Source organism: Antedon bifida, chromosome 9 (genome assembly GCF_963402885.1).
Source record: "Antedon bifida chromosome 9, ecAntBifi1.1, whole genome shotgun sequence".
Taxonomy (NCBI): domain Eukaryota; kingdom Metazoa; phylum Echinodermata; class Crinoidea; order Comatulida; family Antedonidae; genus Antedon; species Antedon bifida.
In genome coordinates this window covers 12,458,041-12,473,396 of record NC_136234.1, presented here as the reverse complement: position 1 = coordinate 12,473,396, position 15,356 = coordinate 12,458,041, and the positions used below count along the sequence as shown (strand labels likewise).

Genomic DNA, 15,356 nt, shown 5'->3' with positions numbered 1-15,356 from the left:
CTGCAGTGAATGACAATGTCATTCAAGAGAAGTTGATATTCATCCACTATAGTAACCTCCAGTAATGGCAATGCCATTCAAGAGAAATTGATATTCATCCACTATAGTAACCTCCAGTATTGCCATTCAAGAGAAGTTGATACTCTCATGCACTTAGTAACCTGCAGTGAATGACAATGTCATTTAAGAGAAGTTGATATTTATCCACTATAGTAACCTCCAGTGAATGGCAATGCCATTCAAGAGAAGTTGATACTCTCATCCACTTAGTAACCTGCAGTGGATGGCAATGTCATTCAAGAGAAGTTGATACTGTCATCCACAAAAATGTCATAATACGGTGTTGTGTAGTTGCAATCCCCACCGGTCCTTTGTTCTCTTCTCATCTCACCACTGAAAATGAAACCTTGGTTAAATGTGTGTGCTTAGAAAAACGTTTTACTATTAAAAATAATTTAAATATTCTCTGTACCTTTTGCTGCAGCTGCCTTTGAAAATTGGGTTCAATTTAAAAAATGTACTAAAATAAAAATATACAGTATGCTAGGCTCCCATCAGATCAACTTCATCAAGTGTTTAGTGAAGGTTGAATCTGTAAGCCATCCTCCATCTTTCTCATGACACCTTTTCTTTTTAGGATGTTCCATGTGACTATGCAGCTGTTGAGTCAAAAAGTGATTCTGTGCACACATATGAGCATGTCGGACTCAATAGCTGTGTTATAGTGGTGGAGGGTGAAATGATAATTTGGCAATATCAAAGCTTCGTTGTAGGCCTAAATATTTGGTAATAAAGATAATCAAGTTGATCTGATCGGTAATGAACCAGATCGTATATTTTTTATTTAAATTATAATTTAATGAATAAAAGAATTGTTCAAAATATTTTATTATTTATATAAAAGTGATGTAAATCTGTAATTTATACAGGTACACTGAGTATATTATTATATACTGTATCCTTTATAAATCTTGTTTAGGTGTATCTCATAAGAGTATTTGTGATTGATTAATTTAATTTATTAATTATTGCTATGTTGTAATTGTCTTTATATGGTTATTTTTTGTACATAATTAAACTTTTAAGTTGTGTGTGCCAGGGTAAAAAAAAAGGTAAACAATTTGATTTTATTTACAATTGAATATATTATGTATATCAGGTGTACAGTTTGTATGAGATTTGACAAAATAAATATATTTGCAAAGTGTGTTTTGTATTTGTGTAATTTTGTTTATTTTTTAGAATTGCCACAGAAGATTTTAATTGGCATCCAATTTTGTTTGTTTACACAGACCTGCCAAGTCACCTGATTCTGTGGTGTGTAACCTGATTTTAAAAAGAAGTTTTCCCGATCTTAGTATGTAATTTTCACCCGATTTTATGGTAATTTTCACCTTATGGTAAAGATTCTACAATTTATATTCTCCGATTTAGGAATTAATTTGATTGATTTTACTGTTATTATATGTCGCAATGTGAGCATATTTTGCTACCTTTGCGACAAAATAAACAGGAAAAAAAATTTCAAATTGAATGGCACCTTATAGTGTTTTTTCTATTAAGATTTCTATGTTTTTTTAAAGATGTATTGTCCCTTGAAACACAAAAAAATGAAGGTCAGAATATTCTAAATTTAAATTGGCCATATCAAAGTAATATTAAAGTTATTCACTTTAAGTCGAAAATTCGAGCCAAAAACAACAATTTTACGTAATTAACAGGTAAATTAACCTGATTACATTTCTTCTGGAAAATTATCGTGAGCGAAAGTAAACAAAGATTTCAAACCATGATTATACATTATGCATGATGCTATTAGGATTGTTTACAACTTGTCACGGTTGAGAAGGTGTTTTCACACAGATCGCGAGGAAGTTTTATGATTATGCATACAGAGTAGCCAAATAAGCGCGTTGCATTATGAGATATGTTTTGATCGAAAACTTTGACTGGAAGTCAAAGTTATTTTTTGAACCAAAAAACGTCTGTATTTCAGTTAAATGATTTTTTTTTCGACTAATTTTTGGTGAAAGTTAATAACTATTATGATACTTCAAAATGACCCACTTTTTTTCGAAATCTTTTATTTTTTATTTTTTTGGAATTTGACAAAAGGACAATACATCTTTAAAGCATATTATCTGGAAAGGAAAATTGGCAAAAAAAAAACAATACTTATTTCTGAGGAAATTTAAAAAGGAAAATGAGACAAATTTCTGTTCTAGTGATGTTTTTAACAGTATGAAATAAGATATTGACTAAGAATTTTTCTCTCAGAGCATGAATTTAATGTCAACATAAAACACATTTTGTACATTATATTTATAAGCCTTACTAAATCATGGAAATACTGTAAAACAATTCAACATTTTCAATTAAGCATCATCAATTTTCTAAATTGTACAATATTGTAGTATTTATAAGTCACTATGAGTTTATATAAGTCACACTTTCCTATTACTAATCACAGGTACTAGTAAGTAATTAGTATACCTTTATTTACTAGGGTACTACGTGGCTTATGAGAGGCACCCTTTTTTCATAGTGTCTTTGTACTGTTATACTAATTGCTTTACAAGTTAACTAATAGGGAGCCCTTGATTTGCGACAGGTCAGGTCAGGTCAATTGATGTCGTCGGTTGTCGCCTGGACCTAGAAGAAACCATCCTAATTATATTAGAGAACATTCTTTATTTAGTTTTAACACATTTGTGACAGCTCTCCGGTCTTATGTCAGGCAACTTTTTATTTTTTTATCTTTAAACAATCATTTTTATCTGTACATAATATTTATATATATATATTTTTTAGATTCAATTTTAATGATTGTTCAACTTGATGCCTCGCAATTTTAAAATTTTTATATCTTTGTTTTTTTATGGTTTACTTATATGTTCAAGTGCAGTATATGGAGAGCCATCTCGATAGTGCTTTGCACTCATGGCAATCCTCAGGGTGCTGCACCGCTGTCTTGTTGTAATGTATTTTTGTGCCTGAAAATTGAATAAAATAAAAAAAAAATAAATAAAAATCAAGGTAAGAGAGTGAGGAAGCGTGTCCTAACTTCTCCGTACGCGCACAATTAACATGACATATTAGGCCATCGCAAATCAAAAGCTCCCTATTAACTTTTGAAGCTCAGTATTGCAGAACATTCAAACATTCAATGTTTGTTTCCTGAGCTTCAACATTTTTTTACTTTTCATACTGCACCTATACTACTACAAATTACAAATACCTACCCTGGTAAAAAATGACCGAGACCCCACCCAATGCAATGGGAATCTGCAAAATTGTGAAATCATTTATGGTCTGTCTTTTTTTTAAAGGGAAATTCATTCTTTTATATTGCCTAAGTTTCATGCATAGGCAAACACCATTGCACTAGGCATATTGAACTGAATACTCGAAGAATACAAGTTTTTTCTTGACCTTACACAATGATATTACACTCATACAATGTACAGTATAATAATGCCCATTAAATAGCATAAACATTTTGTTTTTACTAAAGTCTAAACTCAATAAAATATTTGTTCACATTGTCTAAATTAAATTCATATTTAAACATAATATTTTTACACATAATATTTTTACATCCTAATACAGTATATCAAACTATTATATAATTAATATATTGTATCTTAATACAGTGTACAATTAACACCAGATTTTGACGACCTGTATATTAACTTCAAACCCAGAGTACAAAGTATATAGGGCCTAACATATGTTAATATTTATTGTTTATATTTTGTACTGTTTCAAGCTTATTCTATTTACTTAGCACCATATTATATACGTTACAGTAGAAGCCCTCAACAATAGGGGTGTCCCTTGAATAGAGGTTGACTGTAGTGTTAACAAATATATGACCCTTGTTCATTTCATGGGGAAGTATCCCTTTAATAGAGGTGTCCTCTAAACAGTATTTATTTGTTTTTAGTCAAAATGCACTATTTATTGTAAAGTATAACCCCTATTCAGAGGACAATTACTTACTTATAATAGAAGTGTCCCTAAAATTATGATTGGCCAAAGTGCTTTTACAACTTATATTTCTCCTTGTTTCCAGGGTGTACAGTAACCTCCCAAAGGAGGGGTGCTACTGTATGTTCTTATAACCACAAAATACACCATTATGCTAGCTAAGAATAATGCATAGACCAGCTATTTGAATATTAAAATAATATAGTACTAATAAACATTATTACTGTTATGTTCTTAAATAGATAAAATAAAATAAACAATATTGCCTTTAAATCTATACTAAAAAAAAATATAGAATCATATAATTGATATTAATTACTAAAATTATTGTACTAAAATGGGAAGAAATGTTATAAATATTGCTTTAAAATTTTAAAACTTGAATCAAACAAGCACATGAATAATTTCTTGGATTTATACAAAGCTAAAATTAATGACATATTTTGTACAAATTGCACTAAATAAGGACTGATAAATAATTAAAATTATGTATAATGGTCACAAACCAGTGGAGCACTCAACACTACCTCCCAAATCATTCACTGTTTGGAATTGCATAATGTGACATAATAAGCCTCTTCGTCTATGGATATTTTATGTAAATATTATGTGAAACCAGAGGAATAACTCATATTCCGCTAAATATGATTTAAACATTTTATTTTTGTGGTAGATAGGAGGAGACAGTATTATCTATAAAAGAATAATCTGTGCGTATGTACTATTAGCCCAGTATACAGGGGTGAATCAAGAGGGCCAACATAACATTTAGGGAGCCACACATCCTTCCAGTGGGTTCCTGCTTTTGCCATTCACAAGCACATAATTTTAAAACATTTACTAGTCTGTCAAAAATAGATATCAAAAAGTAGTTTCATAATTGTAGCTGTCAAAGGGGGGAGTGCGCGCCCCAAGTGCAACCTCCCTGAATCCGTCCCTGGTATATACAGATATGTTCATGACTGTATTTGGTTAATTTATTGTTTTTCCTTCATATGACCATCCCAAAATGAAATCTCGACATTATCAAAATATTGCTAACTGTATTGGAATAAAACTAGTTTTAAATGGTTTAAACAAAATTTAAATTGCAAAATTATATAATCACAAAATAGCTATTGCTAGTTATAGATACACATATATATACAGGATAAATTAATTAATAAAATCATAAATTTAATCATGTTAAACTTTAATTTTGTGTGAATCTTGAAGTTATTCTTATCATTCCTCCATGTTCTCATTAACCATTGGTTCCTACTTGGACACAACATGACCAATTACAAACCAGATTTTGGATGAGCCACTGCATGTGATTGGTTAGATTACTTGCATTGTGTGTATATTTGCATCATAGTGGGAACCAACCATCTGAATGACATTTTTTTGGTCCTGTGTACATAAATTGCACATATGGATAATACAGAACTTGGAACACAGTTTGACAAGATTATGGGATTATGCCTCGATGTGCTGATCATTAGTATTCAGTATTTAAACGAAGGAAATAATAATATTTAACGTCAATAAAATATACTTTGTGTGCTTCGAAGATTGCTAAATGCAAGAAGTTTGTAAAATGCATTGAAACATCTCAATGTGTTTTTTCCCCAGGTCAGAGTGATTTACAAGAAACATACACTTATCTCAACTACTGCACTCTCTATGGATAGTAGACCCAAGCATGTCGCATGAGTAGATCAAACAATTAATCACGGAACAAATCAATCAACCATATCTTTCAGATACTAAACCAAAGCTCTACTGCATGCAACCCATTATAATAAATGCAATATAATTAATAATTAGATACAGTTTCCATTATAACAGTCTAATAAGTGTACACGTAAAGACTGGCATATGGAAGGGCTAAGGACCGACTCAACTGGCTTGAATAACACTAATGTTCATTTCCCCACAAATGAAGAGCGAAAATTCTTCTTTTGTATGTAGTTTTCTATTTTTCTTACGCAAATATTGGGGGCAGATCCAGGGGTTTGTACTAGGGGTGCACGCTCCATCCCTTTCAACAGCTAAAATGAAATTATGATGAACTACTTTTTGCAATCTATTTTTGACATATTATTAATATATGTCAGCACTTCCCTGTTTAAAAAATCTTGGATCAGCCCCTTTATCTGGTGTATATATAGAGCAAGAAAAATATTAATTATTGATATTAAACTTACACACATGAAATGAAATTAAAATTTTGATTGAAATCAAAAAAAAAAAAAAAGATCTAGGTATCATTTCCAATTCTGTTAAAATATAGAGAACAAGAAAATATTATCTTGTCTTTGACAATACTGTAATTAAATTTGAAATGTTGGTTTTGTCATTCATTCAGTCAAAATGTTTACGTTTGTTGTATATTCATTGTGGATGCCATACAATTTTGATATTAATAGAACCAAACTTTATGTGACAAAAAAATGTAATGTGCCCGTATATGGACATGATGATGTCATATCACTACCATATTTGGGCATATCGCTACCATTTTTGTCACATACACTTTGGTAGTGTAAACAGAGCTTTAAACTAATTCATCCAAGATATAGAGTACAGTTGTTAAAAATAACTTGTTCTAATAATTAAAATATTCTTGTTCTACTAATGAAAGAGCAAAGGTTACATTTGTAATATGAAGTCTCATAATTACTACAGTACTAATTATAGTACATAAATCAAGTTAAAATAACATTGATATTGCAAACATAAGCAGCTAAATACAGTACTTATTAAAGGGACACCATCAGGACCCAACAAAGTGGTCCATTCATAAAGGGTTTTAGACTTTACAAGTTTCATAGGATAGCCTCTTTAATAGAAGTGTATCAAAGAAAGGTTCTACTGTAAAATGAGGAATCACATAAAATGACAAAAGATTAATTTAAATTTAACTTAAAATGAAAAATGTCAAGGTAAGTGTTATAGATTCATAGATTGTATGAATAGATTTTCCATCTGAAAATGGTAAACTAATAAAATAAAAATGATCATTTGCAATATTATTTTCACAGGAGGGAGGCTGTGCAACACATCCCAACCTCCTTAATACCATGGAAATGTTATCTGGGGAGGAAAACATATCTAACTTAACCTAACGGCTATGAGCACTCACTGGCTAAACCCAGGGGCCCTGGAGTTTATGGGGCCCCTGAACAGTGCCCAGAAGAAAAACAGTCATTACAATATGTTGAAAAAGGCTAAAAACACCTGAGGCCTCAAGCGTTGGAGGGCCGCTTAGGGTTCCTAAACCATGGGCTTCAGGTCTTTATGTTACGCTTTACACACCCCTCCGCCTTTCACCCTAAAGTTGAAACAGCAGTTTAAAGATGTGCTGTATCAATGGTTTGCTTTACCCAGAGTGTTTTTAGAATCAAATTTAAGACTAAAAAAATTTTGTGTGTGAATGGGTTGTCGCATACATTAGGACAGTGAATACAAAATTGCTATTGAGTGGCCTTGTCATTGTGCTTAAACAAATCAATAATATTTTCTAATTTGAAATTATTAATTTCAATTATACTTTAAAATGAGCAATGTCATTTTAAAAATATCTTTTTCAATGAATATCTTTAATGAATGCTGTTTGATTATTTGTAAAAGTCTAAGGGAATAATCAGTGTAATGCAATAATGAATGCCAACCCTAGTGTAATTGAATCAAGAAACATGATATCCCTTTACAAAGCAATGTCTAATAATTGTTATAAGTATAATATTAATATGAAATGCATGTTGAAAGGAATTTCAATCTTTGTATGAATAATATAAAAGGGAAAATAACTGATTGCATAACCTTTAAAACCAATAGATGTACAATACAGTGGGCGATATACCCTACAGGTCCATATTCATAAAATGTTTTTACCTCAGCCATGGTGGGGCCGAGGTGGTGGGCTTTTTTGTATCGAAAGTTTCGATAGTAATGTAATTTAAAATCCTGTCTGAACTGTGGTGCGAAACAGTGACGTGTGTGTGTGCGCGTTATAAGGGGTAAATCCCAGGCTGGGCTAATTTTTTTTTTCTGAGGATCATCAGCGCAATGTTTACCCACCAAAAACGATTGGTATTCTCTTGAAGAGAATTTTATAGGCTAATAATCTTGGATGACAGTTCCACTGTGTAAGTAATTTAATACAGTAAACAAATTCTGAAAATATACCATTCCCCTGTATTAGTCAGCTAATTTTTGAAAATTGCAATGCAATTAACTCCAACACTTCATCTTTGAAGCTCATCCTATGTCAAAATCTGGGATCCAATACTGGTTGAAGTTTACCTTTCAAAAGTTTTAGAACTTCTACCCTCTGAATCCATCACTGATAGATTCTTCTCATGTTAAAAATGGAGTAAATAGTTTTTCATTGTTCGTCCAAATTACAGCAGCTAAGGCTTTTGGAAAGTGACACTAGGTTTCATGGTTAACATGCTTGCTTACTAATCCGTATTTCTAGGTTCAAATCCTAGCTCTGTCATCTAGTAACTAAACTGTTTTATGGCGAAAACTGTTCTACTATTATAGCATCACATGAGACTTACTATTGAAAGAATTTATTGTATCCCATCCTTTAATTTGCGAGTAATTGGCTTGCTGTTAGCAATGTTGAAATAAAAAGAAATAGCAAATTGAAATTAAGATGTTGGCTGCAACACGTTAGGTGAGGTACGCTGTACACTTAGCACACATATCTATGCTCATCAATACATTTTTATAGCAGTTCTTATACAGTTTGTCAGATTGCCATATCAAAAGCCGAATATAACAGCATTCTATGAATTGAATCCCACAATAGCTTTGATATATAACGATAATATACTGGTATACTCTATACAAAGTTCTCACAATTTTAGCCTTGTAATTTACAATATACTGTGTATAAAACTCACATTAAATGACTCATTTACTACTATTTTTTAGTCCAACCTGAAGGAAGTATAACAAACAGCAAGGTTTAAGATATGAGGTATTGGCAGTCTAAGTCTAAGTCATCTTGCTTTTAACTTCACCATTGTTTATCCCCAAAACATTACCATCAGAAAAACAAAGGCGTAAAGTCTGCTTTATGAGAACTTGTTCTGAAAGAAACACGCCAATCAACCATGCAGGAGCATACTCTAAAGTGACAAGTCCGAAAAAATCCCACTCGAATGGCGTGTAATCCCATGGGCAAGCATCGAACTGTCGTAGCACCAAACCGGTTGTAAACTCCCACATATAAACCCAAAGCGTGTAGATGACAAGCCGTATTGGTATGCTTACAGTATCTTTGAAATTAACGTACATTCTCTCGATGACCAAATTGGAAATGCCGTAAATAAATAAGGACCACACACTTGTAACGCCGGGAAATTTCGGGTTCATATTTACTACAAACTCCCAGCCCGCTGTGAACATTATTTCAGTAAAATACCCGTGTATAGCGTATATGTAGAGTCGAACCCATACAGACAAAGCACCTTTGTCTAACATGTTGTCAAAAGCTATTGTGCCAGATCAATTTTCTTTTTCAGGCAGGACTAATGTTTTCTGCAGCTTGTAAAAATGTCTTCGCAAATGAAGTCAAAATCTATATAGAAAATAAATATTATTATCATTAACACTACTAGATCTGTTGCGTCTCATCATTAGAAATATAAAATATTAGGCCCTTTCGCACTTCGTACTAACCTAGCCTATTATACTTATAGCTAGGCCTAGGTATCCTTTGCCCCAATCCAACTAGCTAGGAGGCCTAGGCTCTAGCTACTACTAGGCCTAGGCCTCGTCGGTCGTTAGCCTCCTCCTAATAAATAAAAAGAAAGTCCTGCCTAGGCCTAGCTTAGTTTATTAATTTTTAAACCCATTTAAAAATGTTTAATTCAGAAATACTACTTACATATTTCAAATGAATCTGTTCAATGTCGGCCTACAGTACTTTCTGTCTGTGTATCAAGTGTCAACAAAATTGACAACAAAGAAGAGCCTGTGTTTACAAAAAAGTATGAAAATGAACGGTTGATTGAGTTGACGTAACATCACCACGTGTCGTGGTGTCGTTCAATGAAAAAGTGAGGGCGCTAAAGCTGTTTTTAGAAGAGGCGGATTGAGGATAAAAAAGAGAGCGAGCCGGTCATACAAAGTTCTTTGATCATACCAAAGTTATAAGTATTTGCATTTAATTCAATGAATGTAGTTTTTCATATAAAACAAATACATTGATGGTAATTATTATATGAAATAAAACTTTATTATCCCAAATTATGGGATTCGTTTGGTCATGACAATTAATAAATAGGCCTACGTTAAAATACACACGCAATTAGGAAGCACAACTATCTATCAATTTAAAAAAAAAACTGACCTAGAATTATTTTTTTTTAATTGGGAAAATAGGCCTACAATTAACACTGAACAGGCAAAAACAAAATATAGGCCATAACAACTAAAATACAAAAACCGGTCAGGTGACATTGTAACATCCAAATATATTGGGTTGAGATGCATTGCATGTTGTAATTTATAGATTGCAACTCTCTTTTTGTGAATTTACATAAAACGAAAAAATGAAATATTTTACTTACATGGACAACGCATGAATTCATTATATAATTTATAAACATCTTACGGACTATAGTATGTTTTCTATCAATATCAGAAGAGCATATAAATTTATACAGCGGGAGATTTTGTTTGTATCTAAAATATCGGGAGAGAACATGATTATTACATGCAGGAGAGCGGGAATTATCGAGAGAGACTCCCTCCATTCGGGAGAGATCTGCGCACTCTATATCTAGCCTCTAGAGAGGACTGTACTAGCTTCAGTAGTTTTTCCAGATGCGGCCACCACCTACCCTAGGTTTTCACGCTGCTGCTCTAGCCAGCTACGTCCCATGAGAACTACTCACTCAGAAGCTAAAGCAAGCAACAGTATAGTAATTAGTATCTAAGGCCGACAGTTTTGCGACTTTGTAAACTCGACTATAATGTATAGATCCCAGCTGCTGGACCCAAAAAACGTCTGGGAAAAGAGAGTCTATGAGGGCTCACGGTTGAACGATTTTGGATTCTCGCCCTTTGATTGGTTGACGCGAATCAACAGACTGGGAAGAATTTCTCACTTGTACCGCCGTGAAGTCACGTTGTCTCTAGAGGGTATTCAGTTGCATGCGCGCCTACAGTTGAGGTCACACACACACACACAGCACATTAAAGTTCAAAATTGACAATTTTTAAATGGGCATGTGATTCATAATTAAAGAACTATCTTTGATTTGTATGTATTTTTGCGATTAAAGGACATATTTTTAATAATGAACCATAAATATATCTAAAGAAAGAACAATGATTAATTTTAAAATGTCGAGCAGCGTTTCTTGTAAGAAATATTGCTTGTTTAAATCACGAAATGCATTGCTTGGGCCGAAAAGTTTATAAAAATCAGTAGTTTTTTGTTTGTAATGATACATTAAAAAAAAAATATGTATGCGTTTGAGGAATTATATTATCGCATCGTTCTTTTTCTTTCTAAGACACAAAATCTGATAGATGTGTGCCAACCGAACTTATCCACCGGACCAACCCATAGTCAAATCATTACAATGTCTATAGAAACTTCAGTCAGCTTTGAAAGAAAAAAAGACTTTCCTCTCTCAGTAAACACGGCTTTAACAAACGTACTTTAACAACCGAAATCAAGCGGTCGTTACATTTTAAAAGATAACATGTAGCTACTTACAATTACCAACTGAGTAGTAGTTCAGAATGAATTGTTTAATTGTTAAAAGGGATTTCAGCCTCCTACATTAGCCTATGACCTGATATGTACGTGTTCATTTTTTGTACAATCGCGTTAGCAATAAATACTAATAATTATAGTATTAACAATACTGTTATATAGTATTTAAATATAAAATTTATATTAAAACAAAAAAACCATTATGTTTGAATAGAACAAAAACAGCAATAGCGACCTCTATGCAATATTGAGATTTTGGTCAAAAGCATTTTGACTCGGTGGTGGCTGTGTAATTTCGCTATTAAATTTTAGGGGAAAAAAGAATAAAATAATGACATTAAATTTAAATAAATGTTAAGAAAAGAGAAATTAGAAATAATAATGAAATAAATAATTAAACATGCACTCTTTTTTGGGATAGGGAAAGAAGGAAACGTCATATGGGAATAGACCAATAGTGATTGCATATTGATCATTGTAGAGGGAAGGCTCGACGTTTGCTCGACCAATGGAATACTGGGATATCCGTTTGTCAGCCATCTTGGATGTGAACTAGGGCTCTGTGAACTTATACCATTGGAATATTGATGAAATTTAAGATGATGATATGCTGAAAGAAAACTACGAAATACGTGTGTATTTGAAGACTAATAACTGAGGTTTATCTTGAGGAAATAGGTGGAATTATTGGTAAAATAAAGGGTTTGAGACCCAGGATCATTTCATGATCAGCTGGGTTGTTCCTGCCTGTTGTGTGGTCGTCGTGTACGGTCTCGCAAAACAATCATCGGCAACCATCGTACAGCCAGGCGTTGGCTCAATGTGTTTTCAAAACCATCCAAATTAGCTTATTTGGAATTTAACTTAAAACGTAAAGAAGATGTATTCTGAAAATATTATACCCAATTAATGTGGAATTTATTTTAACTGGATACTTATCCGTTATACAGTATTTGTTTTAAACGGTTGATTTTGGAAATAAATTGTTTGTGTGTGGGGAACGAAAATAGAATTTTAACCTTTCTTCACTTGATCATAAAACAATCCCTCGATAAACTTGCACAAAATGTCCAGTAGTAGTAGAACACCAGCACTGACAACTGTAATTGAAGGTCGACCACATCGGACCACCTCAAGGGTAAGATTTAATAATAATTTTAATAATAATGACATTTTCTCATTTATAATTTACTCCAATTCATACAGTATCGTACGTAGGCCTAGGTAGGCTACATCCATGTCAAGTATGTACGTGAATCACCTGTCTGACTAGCCAAGAAAGGGTTGAATCAAGTCAAAACCAAGGCCTAGCCTAGTGAATGCTATTATAAAGTTTATTCAACGTCCTGTGTGTGACATAAGATATCGGTTGTGTTAACAATTTGGACACGTTTTAAATGTAGCTCGATAGGCCTAGTAATAATTTCGCGTTGGTACGGAGCGCTTAATTATCAACTTTCATTTTATACTGTACATTATTGCCTGTAATAGAGTGAAATTTTTAAATTCTTTACTTTAGCGATGCTTCATAAAAAATATCGGATGTTAATTTTATTGCGAACAACATAAAATGTGGCGGATATCATCGTAAACATAAACCGACTCACAGAAAATTGTTAAATGTTAATTATTAAAAGCTATTTTTTTTTTTGCCCTATAAAAAGACGATGGGTAAGTATCAGATGATCTTTTGCCGCGAAGAAGCATGCACATAATCAAGGCCTGAATTTTATAATTTGTCGCTTCCAATAAATATTCCAAAGCCATGCGTTGTTTGTTTCTTTGTATTTTAACTGGTCACTGAACTTTGTCTTGACTTTGGCTGCAAGTTTAAACCAGGTATTTCGTCAACTCGGCCATTGTAGGCCTACATACGTTGCCACTCGCACAGATTGATTCCATTGAATTGAGGAGAAACACAGACATGCACAGTCCTCAAAAATATACTGATGTAGATACAGGGCATGGCAATAACTATACCATGGCTATTAACCAATCAGATTCCGTTAATTAAAAAAGCAATATTATATGATTAACTATACAGTACTTTAGATTTCTTCCCATATCGTACTGCAAGACCCATTTCTCATCCACACCACCTAAACTTGGTTTTAGATTTTTTTTATTATATTTCACAAACTATCTTTTACTGTATATTGTACAGCTTACATGCGTCACCCGGTATTTCAGGACTTGGCTATTGTATTTGCTTTTACTGTACAAAATGGTGTGAAAACCGATTTAATTTATTGATACGAGTCTTAGGAAACAAATGTTGGCCAAGTCTATTCAGTATTGAGGTAACCATGTAGAAACAATTGCATTATTATGCATGGATAAACTGTACAGTATGAATAGAAGGAGAAAAATTCACCTTTACAATGAATATAATTACCTAGCAATGATTTGCATAACCATGAACTTTTTAAAATTTTATATTTAAGGTTACTGTATTATTTCATCAAGTTAGATATATGAAAATGCAACACAATTAATATCAAGAAGTGAAATTGTATAAAAATATAGATAAATGAAAATGTGCTACACTGCTATGTACTGTACTAACGCGACTATAAGCCTACCCTCCTTGTATGTAAAATTTGCCCGAATTTTGGAGGTGGGACTATACCAGAGGATTTCCCGGTGCATGAACTGAAAATAACGATCTTCTAGGCTATCTAAAGCTATATTCCGATGTAGGCCAAGCAATTAGACGGCCAGGTCATCTAGGCCTAGGCAGTCTAATTGGTCTTACCTGTACTATGCAGTTATAGATTTTCACCCAGATTTCTACTTAAAAAATAACCTTAAAATGTGTTCTAGGCCTAGCTTCCTAAAGAATATTGACACAAACTCATACGATTTCTCCCGGTTCCCTACACTTGAGCTCTGAGTAAATCGCATGGTGTTGCATGTGATACGAACTACTGCGAAAGCTCCGGTCGATGTAGAAGGCCTTTTTTTTTTTACGGTAATCAAGCATGCAGTAGTAAACATGAAGGAAGAATGTTCTTGGCAAAAGCATGTGCAGAACGTGACGATCTGGGCGATGATAATAGCCTTACGTTGGAAAAAAATTTTTAGAGCAGTTAACCGCCTAATTTTAGACTTTAATAATTAGACTATGTATTTTGTTATGTCAATGAATTAATGGATGGGCTTATACCCAAGTATGGGCCCGGCTTATACTGCATGGTAATACAGTATTGTGTGTACTGTTTGAAGGTGGTAGGGCATTTAGTCAAGAAAGAGGGGGGGGGGGGGCATGATGTGGGAGGGGGTTTGAGGACGGAGTTTATTCAAATAAATACTGTACAGTTAGTGCTCTGTACTCTTTATATTTTCACTGACTTATTGTCACTTTTGTAGTCTCAATTTAAAATACTGTACTATATATATTTTTTTTGTTTCAGGACCATAATAGTGTTGAATTGAATGTAAAACAAATAACTTTAATCACTATTTTACTTTTATATTTTAATTTAGGGAGGAAATGTGAAAACCAAGTCAATTCATAATGCTGTAAGTAAAATTACAAGAAAATATTTCTGATTGTTTTTTAATTAATTTCAAGGGGGCTTACTGTATAGAGTACCTCCGTTGGGCTTATTCTTAAAGCATATAGTAAGTCTGAATG

The 15,356-nt window shown here is 32.9% G+C and overlaps 1 protein-coding gene across 7 annotated transcripts in view; it reads left to right on the top strand.

Annotated features, from left to right (window-relative positions):
- The first annotated feature begins 12,209 nt into the window (after window positions 1–12,209).
- LOC144852146 (MAP/microtubule affinity-regulating kinase 3-like) overlaps window positions 12,210–15,356 on the top strand; it is a 65,488-nt gene continuing 62,341 nt past the window's right edge. For 4 of the 7 annotated variants that reach the window (XM_078709889.1, XM_078709888.1, XM_078709887.1 and 1 more), the window contains exons 1-2: window positions 12,210–12,857; window positions 15,206–15,241. In XM_078709889.1, the coding sequence (XP_078566015.1) occupies window positions 12,786–12,857; window positions 15,206–15,241 (108 nt within the window). In that variant the 5' untranslated portion in view covers window positions 12,210–12,785. The remainder of the gene's footprint in view (window positions 12,858–15,205; window positions 15,242–15,356) is intronic. The other 3 variants (XM_078709891.1, XM_078709892.1, XM_078709890.1) reach the window with 2 other exon arrangements.